The 16211-nt window shown below is 41.5% G+C and overlaps 1 protein-coding gene across 1 annotated transcript in view; it reads left to right on the top strand.

Annotated features, from left to right (window-relative positions):
- Positions 1-15697, top strand: part of PRKCH (protein kinase C eta) — a 160743-nt gene extending 145046 nt beyond the window's left edge. The window contains exons 11-14 of the mRNA XM_042447125.1: positions 2873-3011; positions 7343-7531; positions 12094-12237; positions 13936-15697. Coding sequence (XP_042303059.1) covers positions 2873-3011; positions 7343-7531; positions 12094-12237; positions 13936-14082 — 619 coding nt within the window. The 3' untranslated portion in view covers positions 14083-15697. The remainder of the gene's footprint in view (positions 1-2872; positions 3012-7342; positions 7532-12093; positions 12238-13935) is intronic.
- The last annotated feature ends 514 nt before the right edge of the window (positions 15698-16211 follow it).

Below are 16211 nucleotides of genomic sequence, written 5' to 3'. Positions count from 1 at the left end.
AAACACTCTACCTGTTTAGCTTAGCTAAAGTTTTTATTGCAAGTAAGTGTGACTTATTGGGTGAGGCATTCCAGCCTTTCAGGTTAGGAGAAAAATCTATGCTAAAGCTGGTAAAGCACCAAACTATGTTGCAATGTGAGCATATGAGCCTTTGAGCAGCCCAGAAGTCCAGATTTGACACCAGAGTCTTAGTACCTTCCAACCATCTTGATTTGGCAGGGGTAGTCTGGATTCTCTGTTATCCACTTTTTCAGCTGCTTTAAAAGTGCCCCAGTTTCTCTCTTCTCTTCCTACTTTTCTCCTTTTGTCCCCCTTTGTCTATTTCAATTGCTGCAAACCAAGGTCAAAGTGCAAAAGTGATTTACACTCCATTACCTAAGCAGGAAGAAGAGAAGGCAGTGGTATCTTGCCCTTCCCAGTAGGTTCAGGCAAAAGCAAACTGCTGCAGCCTTTCCTAGCTTGTGGGTCCTTCCTCATAAATAACTTTTGCTGCTTTGACCACACTATGATGTTCCTCTGTGAAATGTTGGAGGGTATGGATCTGAGGTTCCCCACCCAGCTTTTTAAGTTCTTATGGCGGTCACTCTATCTGAGAGTGCTGGGTTCCTGGATATCCTGGTCATCAGATAACTGCTTTGTAAAGCTGTATTTTTTCCTCAAGTATCTGAAGCATGTATACTTAGTTTAGACACTTCCTACAAAAAAATGTGTGTGGGTATTTAACATCATATCCATTCTGCAAATTAATGATACTGAGGATTGGTGCCAGATGAGGCAAGTCCAAAACCTACTGCTTTCTGTGTCCTATTCTTATCAGTAGGAGAGAGAAGATTGTTTGCCAGGTAAAGTGATTGCTAACTTTGGACACAGCAAACCCTGTGAATTCCACACAGTAGGAGAAAATGGCCAAGATACCATGAGAAGGCTGAGTCATTTGAAGAGATGCAAACAGAAAGAAATATTGTGCAATGCTCCTGAGCAGAATGTTCATAGCTCAGTTTTCCCCAGATGAATTCCATTTGTCAGAGTGCCATTAGAAATCACTGCTACCAAAGGCACATTGCTACAGATATTCCAATGTGCTGAAGCAATTTACCTGTGGATCTGCACTTGCTGAACCACAGTTATTATGAATTATTCAACATGTGGCCTCCAGAATGTAACACAGAATGGAAAGCTCAGTGGAATTAATGTACAGTATACAATTTTTATTGCTGCTGTTAGAGGGTTGTGGAGGGCATGTGGAGGAAAACCTTGATGAGTTCCATGTATTTGCAAAATGGAAGAAATGTAAAAAGAGCAAGAGGCTCTTTATGAAATATTGCAACATAAAACTTTTGTAGAACATAATCCACTCTCTGACAGATGTGAAAGGTAAGATATAATGACAAATCCTCCATCCAACAGTTTGTGGTTGCAGCAAAATTAGAGCCTAGAAATGCTGACAAAGTGACCTGTCATAAGTTCCTTTTTGGCAACATTTTGATATATTTCAAAAGTATCTCGATGAATGAGAGACAGACACCCATAATAAGTCCTTTTTACTGTAACAAGGGTGAAGCAAAGTTGCATCAAAGTGCAAAGTACTGTAACTCAAAAGAACCTGTAATGAGTTAGGGTTTTTTTAATATAAAAAGTATGCAATAATATTACATCCCAACCAAAGGTAACTCTGTGAACAAGAATGACACTGCATCTGAAGTGAATGGTGATAAGTCATGCATTATGGTTACCTTTAAAAGTAACCTTACTTTTAAAGGGAATTTTAAGAGGCATTAAAACCTGGGGTCAAGTTATGTGGGCAAATTCTTCTTCAGTGTTATACCTTATATGCTTGACTATAAGTTGACCTCATGTATAGGTTGAGGGCAGATTTTAGGGCCAAAATGATGGATTTTGATATGACCCGTGAATAAGTCAAGAGTAAAATTTAGGAGCATCTAACAAAGGATATAAGGAATGAAGCAATGGAAAACAATGCCAAAGAACAAAATTCCAGCAGGCATAACTGTTTGTGCTCATACTAAAAGCTGGATGGATGAGAGAGTAGAGTGGGGTCAGTGCTTCCAAGACAGATGACACACTTACCTTTCACAGGGTATGGTGTCTTTTTAGAAAGATAAGAGTTCAAGTACAGTACAGTACTTACATTGACCCATGGATAAGTCAATTCAGGTTTTTTGGATCAATTTTTACCTACATTTCTAGACTTATACATGAGTATATACAGTAGGTTCTAAAGGTGTGGCATTTTGGCTGTCCTTCACTGCTTGTTGATATCCTGAAATCATCTGTCTCTTCACTGTTGGAAATACTAAATCGAATACTAAGTAGATGGCCTCTGGTCTGAATCATAGGGACTCTTCTTTTGTTCTTGCACAGATGTTAGCAGAGGATTCAGAGAAAGTCAGGTTTCAGATCTGGTATACTTCCTATCAGCCTGAGTTTTGATTGTGTTGTTATGAATAGTTGTTTTTAGACACTGTTGGTTTCTCTAACTCAAATAACACAGTGGTTAACTTCTCCTTTCTCTATTATGTCAACAGTGAAACTTATTGTGGCCTAGAAGATATTTTTTAGCATCACTTGGGAAAATTCTCCACCCTGCATGAAAAGAGAATTTGTAGGTGATGCCTGCATTGCTGTTGGTCTTCTACTCCTTTTACTCAGTTCTGTTCCATTTCTTTCTGAATTAGGGGTTATTCATATGTTAAAAATGATCCAGGATGAATCTGGGTTGAATCTCTGTAGTTCACTTGCATCCTGAATGCACCCAATTAAGGTGTTAGTGGGGGGAGGGGGGCTGCTAACGACTTCTAAATAACCTCTTAGTGTGTTACCTACAAGCTAATCAATATCTATCACTTTGCAGGGATCTGAAGCTGGACAATGTACTGCTAGATCATGAGGGACATTGCAAGCTGGCAGACTTTGGAATGTGTAAAGAAGGCATCCATGATGGAACCACCACAGCAACCTTCTGTGGAACACCTGACTATATTGCCCCAGAGGTACAGGAATGATTTCACCATCTTTCTCACAGTTACTTTTCAGAACCTCACATTTTCTATCAGTAAACTACAACCAAATACAACCAAATCCACACAAGAGAGGTACCTTTATTGACCAACAGAAAATACATCATGCGAGCATTTTTTGCATTTTGGTTGGCTAATAAATATAATGTAATATAATAATAAATCCTTTCTGGCTTTTACATTTTGATGTACTTGGTGCATGGCCAACATGGCCACCCCTTAATATGTTTCCTGGATTTCCTGTTGATGTATTTTGTGAAACAGAATGGCAAGGCGGGTTGTGGAATCCCCTTGCTCCTGAGGGCAGAATAAATCAGCAAACATTTGCATAATTTGGGTTGCATCATTAACACTACATTTAATTTTGTATGACATAGCATTAGGCTATATGTTTGCATAGAGTTCACACAGTTGTCACAAAATTGCGAACAGAGCATGGAAAAGTTACATTTTGAGAACCAGAACTCTGAGAGTCTCCCAGCCCAGCATGGCCATTGGATGAGGAATTTGGGTTTTATTGATGCGAAAAAGTAAATTTCCCAAGCATTGCTTGTTATGACCACACCCACCCACACACAGAGCAATGCTGTCTTGGAAGTTGCAATTCAATAAAGTAACTTTCCTTACTCCTGCTTGATCCTTTTCTGTTCACAATAGAGAAATTGTATGTTCATGGGTCACTTGTTTTGAGCATGAAGTGCCATACAGGAGTCTGCTGCATGCACATGGCCAGAACACAAAAGTAATGGAGTATTTGCTTTCCAAGTGAAAATTCATCATGCATACTCAGTGACTACATGGCAGAAAGCTGATTGGTTCTTAACCCGAGTCTCTGGGTCTTTGTCTTAAATGTATACACTCCACCTTGTACATGGAATTCAAAGTCATTGCCATGTTAGTCAGGAAAAACAGTATTCAAAGGGATCTTGAGCACCTTCGAGACTAACTGAAAGAAAGAAGCTGGTAGTGTGAGTTTTCATAGACTTGAGCCTTCATTATTATTATTATTATTAACCTTTATTTATGAAGCGCTGTAAATTTACACAGCGCTGTACATACAATCTTTTAGTTAGACGAATTCCCTGCCCTCGGGCTTACAATCTAAAAAGAGAAGGGGGTGGTGGAGGGAAAGGGTAAGAGGTCCAGCAGTTCCTCTCTACCTCCAAGGCCTGGACCAAGGGAGATGGACTGGAGGGAGGGCTTGGCTTCAAAATGGAAGGTTAATCATTATCCAGGGAAAATACATACTCACAAGTAGGATAAAGCATATACAGTACATAGCAATACAGGAAATGGTTCAATAAACAGGCACCACAAGAACATCAAATAGTAAGCGACAATTATGCAATGCCTGGGAAGGCTTCTCTGAACAGGATGGTCTTCAACTCTGTTTTGAAGCTGGTTAAAGAAGTGATGGCCCTTGCTCGTGGGGGAAGAAGGTTCCAGGAGTGAGGGGCAGCGAGTGAAAAGGGGTGAATCCGGGATGGGGCAGAGGAAATCCTGGGCTGAGACAGCAGACCTTGACTACCAGAATGGAGGGCCCGAGTGGAAAGGTGAGGAGAAAGGAGGTCTGATAAGTAAGGAGGGGCCAGTCCATGGAGGGCTTTAAATGTTGACAGCAGGAGCTTATACTGAATGCGGAAAGGGAGGGGGAGCCAGTGAAGGGATGCCAACACAGGAGAGATGTTGTCAGAGCAGTGGGTGGAAGTGATAATGCATGCAGCTGAATGCTGGACAGAGATTAAAGGACAGGGGTGAGAAAGAGGAAGCCCAGCCAGGAGGACGTTACAGTAATCAAGTCAGGAGATCACTAGGGCATGGACCAGGATCTTGGCAGTAGAGGCGGAGAGATATGGTTGGATTTTGGCAATATTGTACAAAAAGAGTCTACATGCCTTGGCTGTGGTCTGGATCTGAGGGATACACGACAGAGAAGAGTCAAAGATAAAACCAAGACTGCGGGCTTGCTGGACTGGTTGAATGGAAATGTTGTCCACAGAGACAGAAAAGGAGTGTTGAAGGGTGGGCTTAGGAGGAAAGACAAGAAGCTCCGTCTTGGACATGTTGAGCTTCAAACGCCGATGGCACATCCACTGCGAGACAGCTGTGAGGCAGGACGAGACTTGCTGTTCAAGCCTTGGAGAAAGGTCAGGGGTGGAAAGATACAGCTGGGTGTCATCGGCATACAGATGGTAGGAAAAGCCAAAAGAGCTGATGAGTTTTCCTAAGGACAGTGTGTAGAGAGAAAACAGAAGGGGACCCAGAACAGAGCCCTGGGGAACTCCAACAGATAAGGGAACAGGAGATGAAGTCTGACCTCCTGCAACTACTGCAAAAGATCTGCCAGACAAGTAAGATCTAAACCAGTCGAGAACAGAGTCTGAGAACCCAAGGTCAGAGAGTATATCAACTAGAAGACAGTGATCAACGGTGTCAAAGGCTGCAGACAGATCAAGAAGGATGAGAACAGAGTAAAGGCCATTAGCCTTGGCCTGTAAAAGGTCATTCGAGATCTTGGTGAGAGCTGTCTCTGTAGAATGCCTTGGGCGGAAGCCAGACTGAAAGGGATCGAGGATGTAATTGGCTTCAATAAACTCAAGACAGTGCGAATAGACAACCCGTTCCAAAACCTTAGAAAGAAAGGGAAGAAGAGAAATCGGACGATAGCTAGACAAGGAGGAGGGGTCAAGAGAAGGTTTTTTCAGAATTGGGGAAATGAGAGAATGTTTGAAGTCTGAGGGGAAGGAGCCTGTAGAGAGAGAGAGATTGAAGATATGGAGAAGCGAGGGCAGAAAGGAGGGAGCTATAACTACTACTTCATGCATCTGAGGAAGTAGACTCAAGCCTAGAAAAGCTCATGCTACTGGCTTCTTTCTTTCAGTTAGTCTCAAAGGTACTACAACATCCTTCTGCATACTTTTTGTACATGGGTATTTCTGGATGAAGCCTTGGGCATTATCATTTCACATTTCAGAATCTCCTTTTTGCCTCCTCTTTGACTGTGTAGTTCACACGTTTAATTTGTTTTTTCATTTCTTTGACATGGTTTGCATGTGCATATTCAGTTCTTGCTTTCCCAACATCTGATGACATGTGAATTGTCTGCGCTGGAAAATGAGTGAGAATGAAAGTTGCATCCATGATGTTAAAGCAGTGATGTTATACCCTGGGTGACAGCAGAGGCCTAAGACATCAGGAGTCTGGACACTGCAGCATGTGGGAGAGCTTCAAGCGAGTAACTTGCTCCAACAAGATCTAAAGTTCAGTGGAGACCTTGTGTTCTTTTTGAACCACACCTACTCTTCTTAAAGCAGGGATGAGCAAACGAATGACCAGTTTTTGCCCTGGTACACACATCCAGTAGATCATGGATATGCATTTCTGGAAACCCAGAAAGGATGTCACTTTTAGTTTCATTTTTGGCTGAAAATTGTCGGTGTGTATGTGTGTTGTATTTTGAAATTTTGGTAGGATCAGCGGAGATAAATTGAGGCAAATCATTGTGTTTAAAAGCCATTTTTGCAACAGTTCGGACTATTCAGGGAATTATTTTCTACACTTTTAAAAATTTGGGAGGACTCAAGTGCATTCCTCCAAAAGATGAGGCTACATGCAGCTTTTAGGCCATACTTTCCACGCTCATATCTTAAATGGCCAGCTTTGGTCTGCAGTTCTCCATCTCTCCAAGAGCTTATGATCAGGCCTGCTGCTGGTGTTGGCTCCAGGAACTGTGGAGCTGTGGAAAAAGGGCAAGCTGTCTTAGTGCTGGAGCACGTTTCATGGTCCATCAATGCCAGCCTGTGCCTATGGATCTTTGTAAGAAGTGACTCTGTTTTGTTGGGTCCACTATTTCCAGTATTTATGGGCTCTTTGGTCTTTGACTTCCCAATTGTGCTTAGGTTTGATGTTTTCTCTGTTGACATCATTGATTCCTCAGTCCCTGAATCCATCTCTAAGTTATTGGTGGACTTCTTGTTTATGATATGCAATGTTCCAGTCACATAAAGGACTACTGAGCATTTGATGCTGTAAATGTCAACAAATGGTGACCCTGAAAATCTGCAACAAAGGGTCAACAAATGGTGACCTGCAAGTCTGATGCAAACTTTAATTTTAGAATATTTGTGTGGACTGGAGAGTCCTGTTCATGAGTTGACAGGAAACTCTTATCTGTGTGTGGTGTTTATTTTTTTTATTTTTTATTTGACACAGGCAAATCATCACTTGATGTTGCAGTGAAGACCAGACAGAAATTCTGAGTAGCTGGGCGATGTTATTGATTTGGTCCCTTCATTTCATTGTAGATTTTACAGGAGATGCTATATGGTCCTGACGTTGACTGGTGGGCAATGGGAGTCCTACTCTATGAAATGCTTTGTGGTCATGCTCCTTTTGAAGCCGAAAATGAAGATGACCTCTTTGAGGCCATCCTTAATGATGAAATTGTCTACCCTACTTGGCTCCAGGAAGATGCAGTGGCAATCCTGAAAGCTGTAAGTATACTCCCAGGTTTGACACATTGACTTCTTGTTTCTACCAAAGAATCATAGAATCACAGTACTGGAAACGGTCTCATGGGCCACTGAATCCAACCATCGGCTCAGTGCAGGCTTTCCAGAGAGAGCATCCCCAGCAGGTAGCTGTCCAGTTTCTTTTTAAAAACTGCTCAAAGAAAGAGACCCCATTACATTGCTAAGCATTTGGTTCAGTTGCTGTACTGCTCTTAATGTCAAGAAGTTCCTTCTAAGGTTCAGTCAATCCACCATACCATAACTTCAAACTATTAGACCTGTTCTTGCCCTCTGGGGCAGCAGAGAAAAAGTTTGCCCTTTCCATTCTGTGGCAGCCCTTTAGGTATTTACAGAGTCCAATAATGCCACCTCTCAGACTTCCAAGATGAATATGCCCAGCTCCTTCAACCTTTCCTCATATGTTTTGTTCTCCGTATCTCTTATCAACTTCATTGTCCTCTGAACCTGCTTCAACTTGTCTATATCCTTAAAATAAGCCGTCCAGAACTGAATATGGTACTCCAGATGAGGCCTGACCAGTGCAAAATATAGTGAGTATATCACTTCCCTAGACTTGAAAACTAAGCATTCGCCTTCTTTGCTGTAGTATCACACTGTTGGCTCATGTTCAGCCAGCTCTTATGGTTTCATGCCTGTTACTAAAGAAATAGAGAAGCGAATAACTAGAGAAGTTGAAAAGGATCCCTAGTGACTAGCTACTCTCCTCTTTCTTATAATGACAGCTGTGTATGAAATTATGTTTGGTGTGGAGAAAATGGAAAGGGAGACATTTTCTCCCTCTCTCATAACACTGTTTCATCTGATGACATTCAGTTAAGTCAAATGATGAAAGTTTACAGATAGATAAAAGGAAATATCAGATCCTGTCTGATTTTGGAAGATAAACATCAGATCCTGTCTGATTCTGGAAGGTAAGCAGGCTCAACCCTGGTTGGACCTTGGATGGGAGACCACAAATGACTACCAGATGCTGTAGGCTATATTTCAGAAGAAGGAACTGGCAAAACCATCTCTAAGTATTCTTTGTCTAAAAAAACCCTATGTAATTCATGGGGTTGCCATGAGTTGACAGGCGACTTGAAGGCACTTACACACACACACACATATACATACATACATAATGTAGAGACATCATGACCAGGAGCCAGTGGTTTTCAGTGCAGGGAGTGTAGCGGCTGAATGATGTAGTAGTTTGAGTATCGGACTATGACTCTGGGGACCAGGGTACAAATCCCATGGAACCGACTGGGTGATCTTGGGAAAGTCACATTCTCCCAGCCTCAGAGGATGGGAATGGCAAACCCCCTCTGGAGAAACTTGCCAAAAAACCCTATGATAGGGTCACCTTAGGGTCCCAGGATTCCATAGGATGGAACCATGGCAGTTGAAGCAGTATCAAACTGCATTATTTTTGTAGTGTAAATGAGGGTTTAGTTTAACTAAGGTTCAAAACACAAGGCAGAAACAATCCTGTTTGAGACCACTTTAAGTGCCCTGGGAATTGTAGTTTATTGTGGGAACAGAGCTCTCTGACAGAGAAGGCTAAATATCTCACAAAACTACAGTTCCCAGAATCCCCTAGCATTGAGCCAGGGCTGTTAAAGCAGTCTTGAACTGTGTGTTTTGGACCTAAGCCACTTTTCTCAATGGCAGCCCTGGCTTTAGTTTTATCTAGGTTGAATGTGAAGCAGACAAATAACAAGATCTGAAATTCAGGCAGGCCAATTTCAAATCACTGCAGGCAGCTACTGTTTTTATGACATTTAGTGTCTCCATACGTAGTCTCTCTCTGGTATCAAGAAAACAAAACAGGAAAGGCTGTGTCTGCAGTTCTCAGGCTTCTTCTCCTTAGAAATCCCCATGAGAAGGAGTCTGTTTCCTCTGGGGTAGTTTTGCCATTTCCCTTTTGGAGCCACATTACTTTCCCAAAATCCCCCTTTGGGTGGAAGGTCTTGGCAAGTCAGTCCTTTTTCTGAAGCATTTTTGAGAAAGCAGCTTCATCAGGAAAACAGCAGTGACCTGTAGATGCAAAGGGAATAGTTTGGAAAGAAAGGCAAACTCTTTTGTGTTCTTGAAGGGAATTCTACCCATATTCCTCCTCCACTGTTTTTAATTAAGAAGCTGTGGTTGGCTTTTCCAAGACAAATAGTATTTCCAAACAATAGGAAAGTCAGTCTACTGGGTAAAGAAGAACTAACATTACTCCAGATAAATAGATCAAACTTCTGACCAGGGTTGACTCCTGCTCACAATATTAGTTCAAAATTTAGAAAAGAGAAACATTTCACAAAATTTGCTGTTGTGTGCCTTCAAGTCATTTCCAACTTATGGCGACCCTAAGGCAAACCAGTAATGCTGTTTTCTTGGCAAGATTTGGCAGAGGAGGGTTGCCATTGCTTCCCCCAGAGGCTGAGAGATTGTGACTTGCCCAAGGTCACCCAGTGGGTTTCATGGACGAGTTGGGAATCGAACCCTGGTCCCCAGAGTTGTATTCCAATACTCAAACCACTATGCCACACTGGCTCATTTTCACAGAATAGGTGATAGTTAAAATACCCTTCACAGAATAAGTGACAGTTATTTTACAGGGCCATTTCTCTAAAAAGGTGTACATTTTATTCTGCAGCAATTTAAAAAAATATTTTCAAATAAATATTTGAAATGTTATGTCTGTTACACCCATTCCAGAGAAGTGAGGTGCAAAAATAGTTTAAAATAATCCAATGAATTGGATTAATATAAGTAAAAGTATTATTAAAATCCAGTCTGGCTGCTAATGTAGCCATAGCTGCCAAGGTCTTGAACACAGCGCTACAGATTTTCCACATTGTTTTCTAACATGCTTATCATATCTGCCTTTAATAGCCTTCCCTCCCCTCTTAATCTTAAAAAATATTTTATGCTATACACAATTCTACTGAATTCAGTAAGGCTTCTTTTGTCTGTCCAGACAGATGCTTGAAGGCAAACTCTGAGCTTGGAATCAAATCTTTTTAACTAATTTAGTCAGTTTAAGGAACTCCTATATTAAAGAGTAAAAACAGCATCTTTGGAAATGAGTCAGCCATTTCTTCTGAGCATAAATCTGTTTTCCATATGTAACAGGGGGTTTAGGTATTACAGTGGGTCCTTGGTATCTGCTGGGGTTTGGTTCTAGGACCCCCTGTAGATACCAAAATCCATGGATGCTTAACTCCTGTTAAATACAATGGCATAGTCAAATGAGAGAGCCAGTGTAATGTAATGGTTTGAGTGTTAACTATGACTCTGGAGGCCAGGGTTTGAAATTCAGCTCAGCCATGAAACCCACTGAGTGACCTTGGACAAGTCACTCTCTCTCAGCCTCAGAGGATTGCAATGGCAAATCCCCTCTGAAGAAACTTGCCAAGGAAACCCCATGATAGGTTCACTTTAGGATTGCCATAAATCGGAAACAACTTGAAGGCACACAACACCAAGTAAAATTGTGTTCTTTATACAAAATAGCAAAATCAAGGACTGCACTCCCATCACTCAGCATTTCCCAATAAACCTATAACATCTATAAATAAGTCTTTTGCATACCTCAAACATTAAACATACTACATGTTACAATGGCCAAACAAAAATATGACAGAATATACCACACTCAGACAATAGCCCCAATATATGATTGGACTCAGGCCCCCAAATTGGGGACATCCCATACAAAACAGGACTCCTGGGGGACCATCCTGATGCCTTTCTCAAGGCCAGCCACGTTGTCCTTATTCCAGAATGCTCTAGCCAACATGAATCAAGGTGGGATGCACAAATATTTAAGCACAGTTTTACTGCAATACAATTATGAAATGTGTGTGGAAACGCATTGCATTTTCCCCACCCCACAAAACTGGAGCAAATACGGTGTGCCCCATCTTTGAGGAAAGATGGAGTTACAGTTAAATTTTTTGTAATGCAGCTGCTTCTTTCTTTGGGAACTTTCTTTGATCTCACCAGGCTTTTTTGTTCTCTACATTTATTACCATAGTCTCACCACACCCTCCAGATGTGTTAGACTCTAGTTACCATAATCCTCAAACAGCATGGTAATTTAGCAGTGTTGTCTGGGCTGATAGCAGCTGTTGTCCAGCAAATCAGGAGGATTTGGGGCTAGGGAAGTCTGCCTCTAGGGTGTCTTTCTTTTTCATTTGCTACAAGACCCACGCACCACATGAACCAAAATTTCTGTCTGTGGTAATTGGATTCCCTGGTGGAGGGATAGTTGCAGCCTGACTGGCTGGCAGAAACCTTTATAAAAGAGGCATTATTGCTAGAACTATATTTATAGGCAGACATGCATTCCTTTCTTTGTGTGTGAACAGGGTTGTAGAAACCAATAATATATTTGGATTGGAAGTAACTTTGTGTGCTTTGATGTGCACATGATCGGTCCTACCATGAAGCAAAGTGGCAAATGGCTTTGGTTGCAGATTTCTAATGTACGTAGTGGCCACCATTCCCTTCTTTGGCTAATTCCAACCACCTTCCCTTTTTTCCCCCAGTTCATGACCAAGAACCCCAAAATGCGCCTAGGCAGTAGTCCCCTTGGTGGGGAGAAAGCTATCCTCCTGCACCCATATTTTAAGGAATTGGATTGGGACCTGCTGAACCAACGCCTGATCGAGCCACCTTTCCGGCCTCGAATTGTAAGTATTGAGGAATGTAGCAGACATCTCTGTATGCTGGCTTAGGTTGTATCTGGCATAGAATCATAGAGTTGGAAGAGACCACAAGGGCCATCCAGTCCAACCCCCTGCCATGCAGGAACTCTCAATCAAAGCATACCTGACAGATGGCCCTCCAGCCTCTGTTTAAAGACCTCCAAGTAGGGAGACTCCACCACTCTCCGATGTCCTTGGAACAGTAAAGGATGAGAGGGCAACTGGTGCATTTATATCAAAAAATGAGGGGAATCTGGGTTTTACAGTGCCTTGCAGAACTCTCTGCTCCCATTTGACTAGTTTCTTCAGATATTACCAATAAAAGATAGTGACTCCAATATTAGTGGGGAGGTGAATCCACTCCGGGTTTTGATCTGAATTTTAAGAGAACTATCCAAGGTGTAGAATCTTACTCCCCTAAAGGGTTCAGCGCCTTGGATAATTCCATTAAATATCAGAATAAAACTTAGAACAGAATTGAGGGGAAAGGTGGGAAAACACTAGCAGCGATTTAGAGGCAAATTTTGAAGTACAGACTCTTATCATGACAGATCCTATGCCATCTCCCTCAAGGATGGTACAAAATTGTGGGGAGATGTTAAGACCTCTGTGTGTGTGTGTGTGTGTGTGTGTGTACAGTAATTTTTAGCAGTTTCAGCTCTTTCAAGAGCAGCTCTTTAGTAAAACATGCCCTTTCAAGGCCAAGCGACCTCTTAATACTTTGGATAGTAGTCCCCTCCTTATCTGTTCCAAGACCCCAAGATTGTTTCCACTGTCTACAGATAACTGAAACCTCAGAGAGTAAAACCACAGATAAGGAGGGACGACATTATATTTTCAGATCATGTCTGACTGTGGCTAACTGAAATCATGGAAAGCAGAACCATAATAAATAATAATAATAAATTGTTTATTTATTAACCGCTTTTCCCAGGATCAAAGCGGTGTACAAATGTCAGTAAAGACAGTCAGTAAAAACAATACCACAATTCACATATTAAAAATACACATTAAAACAAATTAAATCCAAAGGCATAGCTAAAAACATACAGTAATAATGTTAAAATCATGAATATCAATACGTCAAAGTCAATAGGGGAAAGATAATCATAGAAGGAATTGGGAGGGTAGACTTGTAGGAAGAGGTGGGTTTTTAATGCCTTTTTAAAGGCTTCTACTGTTCCACTAAGGCGGATCCCTTCAGGTAAGACATTCCACAGAGAAGGTGCTACTGCCGTAAGGGTGGATGGATAAGGGTGGGCCACTGTATACAGCTCATAATTGTTGATGGGAAAACCCATTTACCCATAGCTACTGTGGAAATTACAGCTACACCTAGAGAGAACAAGAGAGTCCAAGTGGGTGGGAGTGGGAAATGATATCGTAGTCACTGTTTATCAAACTTTCATGGGGCATCAACCCTGCAAACCCCATCTCCAGTACACCACTGAATGGAAGATGACCATGTCTAGACCCTGCATAAAATTCAGTGAGTGAAGAAGGGCAATTACATAACAAAAATATCATATTAGATGCCTTTTCTAACTCAGTTTCTGAAAAATTCAGAAAAATGCTTTTTGATGATCACCATGACACAGTGTGACTTTTCTTCTGGGCATTATTTGGAAAACAAAGCAAATAATTATAGACACTAACATTTTTGTTCCATTTTCCATTTGGCAGAAATCCAAAGAAGACGTGAGCAACTTTGACCCAGAGTTTTTAAAGGAAGAGCCCATCTTAACTCCTGTTGAAGAAGGAATTCTGTCTATGATCAACCAAGAGGAATTTAGAAACTTTTCTTACACAGATCCAGAATTAGAGTCTTAGCCACCTCTGGGGAGGTCGACTGGCCTCTCTCTACCCAAGGAAGAAAAACTGCAGCTTAGGATTGCCTAAAAATGGGTTCAGCTGGAAGAATCAACCCAGATAGCTGTGTTGTATTATACAGCATGGAAAGAAAGAGTGGCATTAATTTAATCCTGAAGCCGAGGAGCTGCCTCTTGGAATTTCTGAAGCACTGAGGACAAATATTTATAGCAGGGCAACAAATCTCCTTCAGTAAACGGACGGTGTGGAAAGAGGAATTAGTTTGAACTCATTGGCTGCAAACGTCTCCTGGAAGTTAAAATTTGCAGTGAGTCTGGAGGGTTTCCGGAAGGAGGATAAAATCAACTGTGAACCAAATGGGTGTTAATCCAAGGGCTGGTTTCTCTCAAAATATCTCTTGAAACCACCTTCTCAACACAGGGAAGCCAAAATAAAGAGGATAGCACTGTGACTAGCTTGAACTCTGCCAGAGGAACAGTCCCTGTGGTGCTACCTTGCTTAGAGAAAGTCTATACAATTTTCCTCCACCTGGGCTAATGGGTCTCTGCAAAATATTAGGGGCTGCTGAATAAAAAATGTTTCCTTGTGTTTTTTCTTTAAAAAAGCAGGGGGTGTACAAAAAGGAAATGGAATGTGATCAAGATGGATTGTGAATGCCACTGCCATCATTCTGTTTTGCAGCAACTTACATGGGTTTGCCACCTTACTGTTTTTGTCAGATGGATCCAGTCAGGTAAAAGGGGACATGATATGCTCTTATATAATATGTGTAAGGGGGTGGGTGGGCAATGAGTAGTGAGAGGAGGAAGCTGGTACAAATTACAGGCAGCCTAAATACCTAAAGACACCAGATCTTGTTTGATCTTGGAAGCTAAGCAGGATCAGCTTTGGTTAGTATTTGGATGGGAGACTGCCAACAAATACCAGATGCTGTTAGATATATTTCAGGGGAAGGAACCAGCGAAACCACCTCTGAGTAATTCTTGCCTAAAAAAAACCCTTATGAGAATGATGGGGTTGCCATTTAATTTGAAGGCACATACCCGCACAATGGGATGTGGCAGACTGGAAGGGATCCAGCTGTGTTGCATAGGTCTTTGACTTACTACTGCCAACTCCAACAATAATGGTAGAAGCGCTGGAAATGGAGAAGCTTGATTTATTTAGCATGAGCTTTCATGGATTTCAGCCCATTTCTTCAGAGACATTGAACTAATTGTCTTTTGAACACTGATCTTATCTGAAAAAGTAGATTGTCTGAGGAAGTGGTTTGAAATCTATGAAAGCTAGCTAGTCTGAAAGGTGACACACTAGATTGCTTCCCTCCACCTTTCTTTTTCATCAGGTCAGCCTGACCTCCTGTATAATCCTGTATTTTGTTATGAGGACATTTTATTGCCTGTGTTTTGTGAAATGCCAAGAAAACCCGGGGCTCATTTAGTTTAGTTTTTTTTTTCCTTTTGCATCCTCAACAGTTCTCTCCTGTTTAAAACAGAGCATTGTTTTCCCCTCAATGTGGATTTTACTTTGATTGCCTTTACGAGTGTGTTATTTTGAGGCTCTAAAGACTCATTAAAAAAATGGGGGTTGAAAATTGCAGCACTTGAATTATTTCGCCACTGGCGTGAAGAGTTAAATGGTGGCACCAATCTTGGCCAACCTACACACCAAAAGATGAGCTAATCTGTGCAGTATTTAGTAAATGACAAGTTCCCTATGCACCTCAGTTTACAGCTCTGGGATTTATTTTATATCAGGAGATAAAAATTTTCTACCTTGATTCAGCAAGAAATCTACCAACCTTGATTTTAACCAGCCTGTAGTTTCTCATTCATCATGGCATAATCTCCAAAGGGTTCACAAATGAAAACCAAGACACATATGGCCAAGCAATATCAGTGTGGCCAATATGGTGTAAGTTGTTAATGTAGAAGATCACACAGGCTTAGAGATGTTGCATCAGTTTGCTTTTGCCTGGGCCTGCTGAGAAGAGAAAGGTAACACTCTCTTCTCTCTTCCCCTTCATGCGGAGTTAATGGAGTGCAAATCACTTTTGCAGCAACTGCAGTAAAACTGAAGAAAAGGGAAGAAAGTAGGAGGAGGAGAGAGAGAGAGACTCTGGGACATTT

This window comes from Sceloporus undulatus, chromosome 1 (genome assembly GCF_019175285.1).
Source record: "Sceloporus undulatus isolate JIND9_A2432 ecotype Alabama chromosome 1, SceUnd_v1.1, whole genome shotgun sequence".
Lineage (NCBI taxonomy): Eukaryota > Metazoa > Chordata > Lepidosauria > Squamata > Phrynosomatidae > Sceloporus > Sceloporus undulatus.
This window is presented reverse-complemented; position numbering and strand designations above follow the sequence as displayed.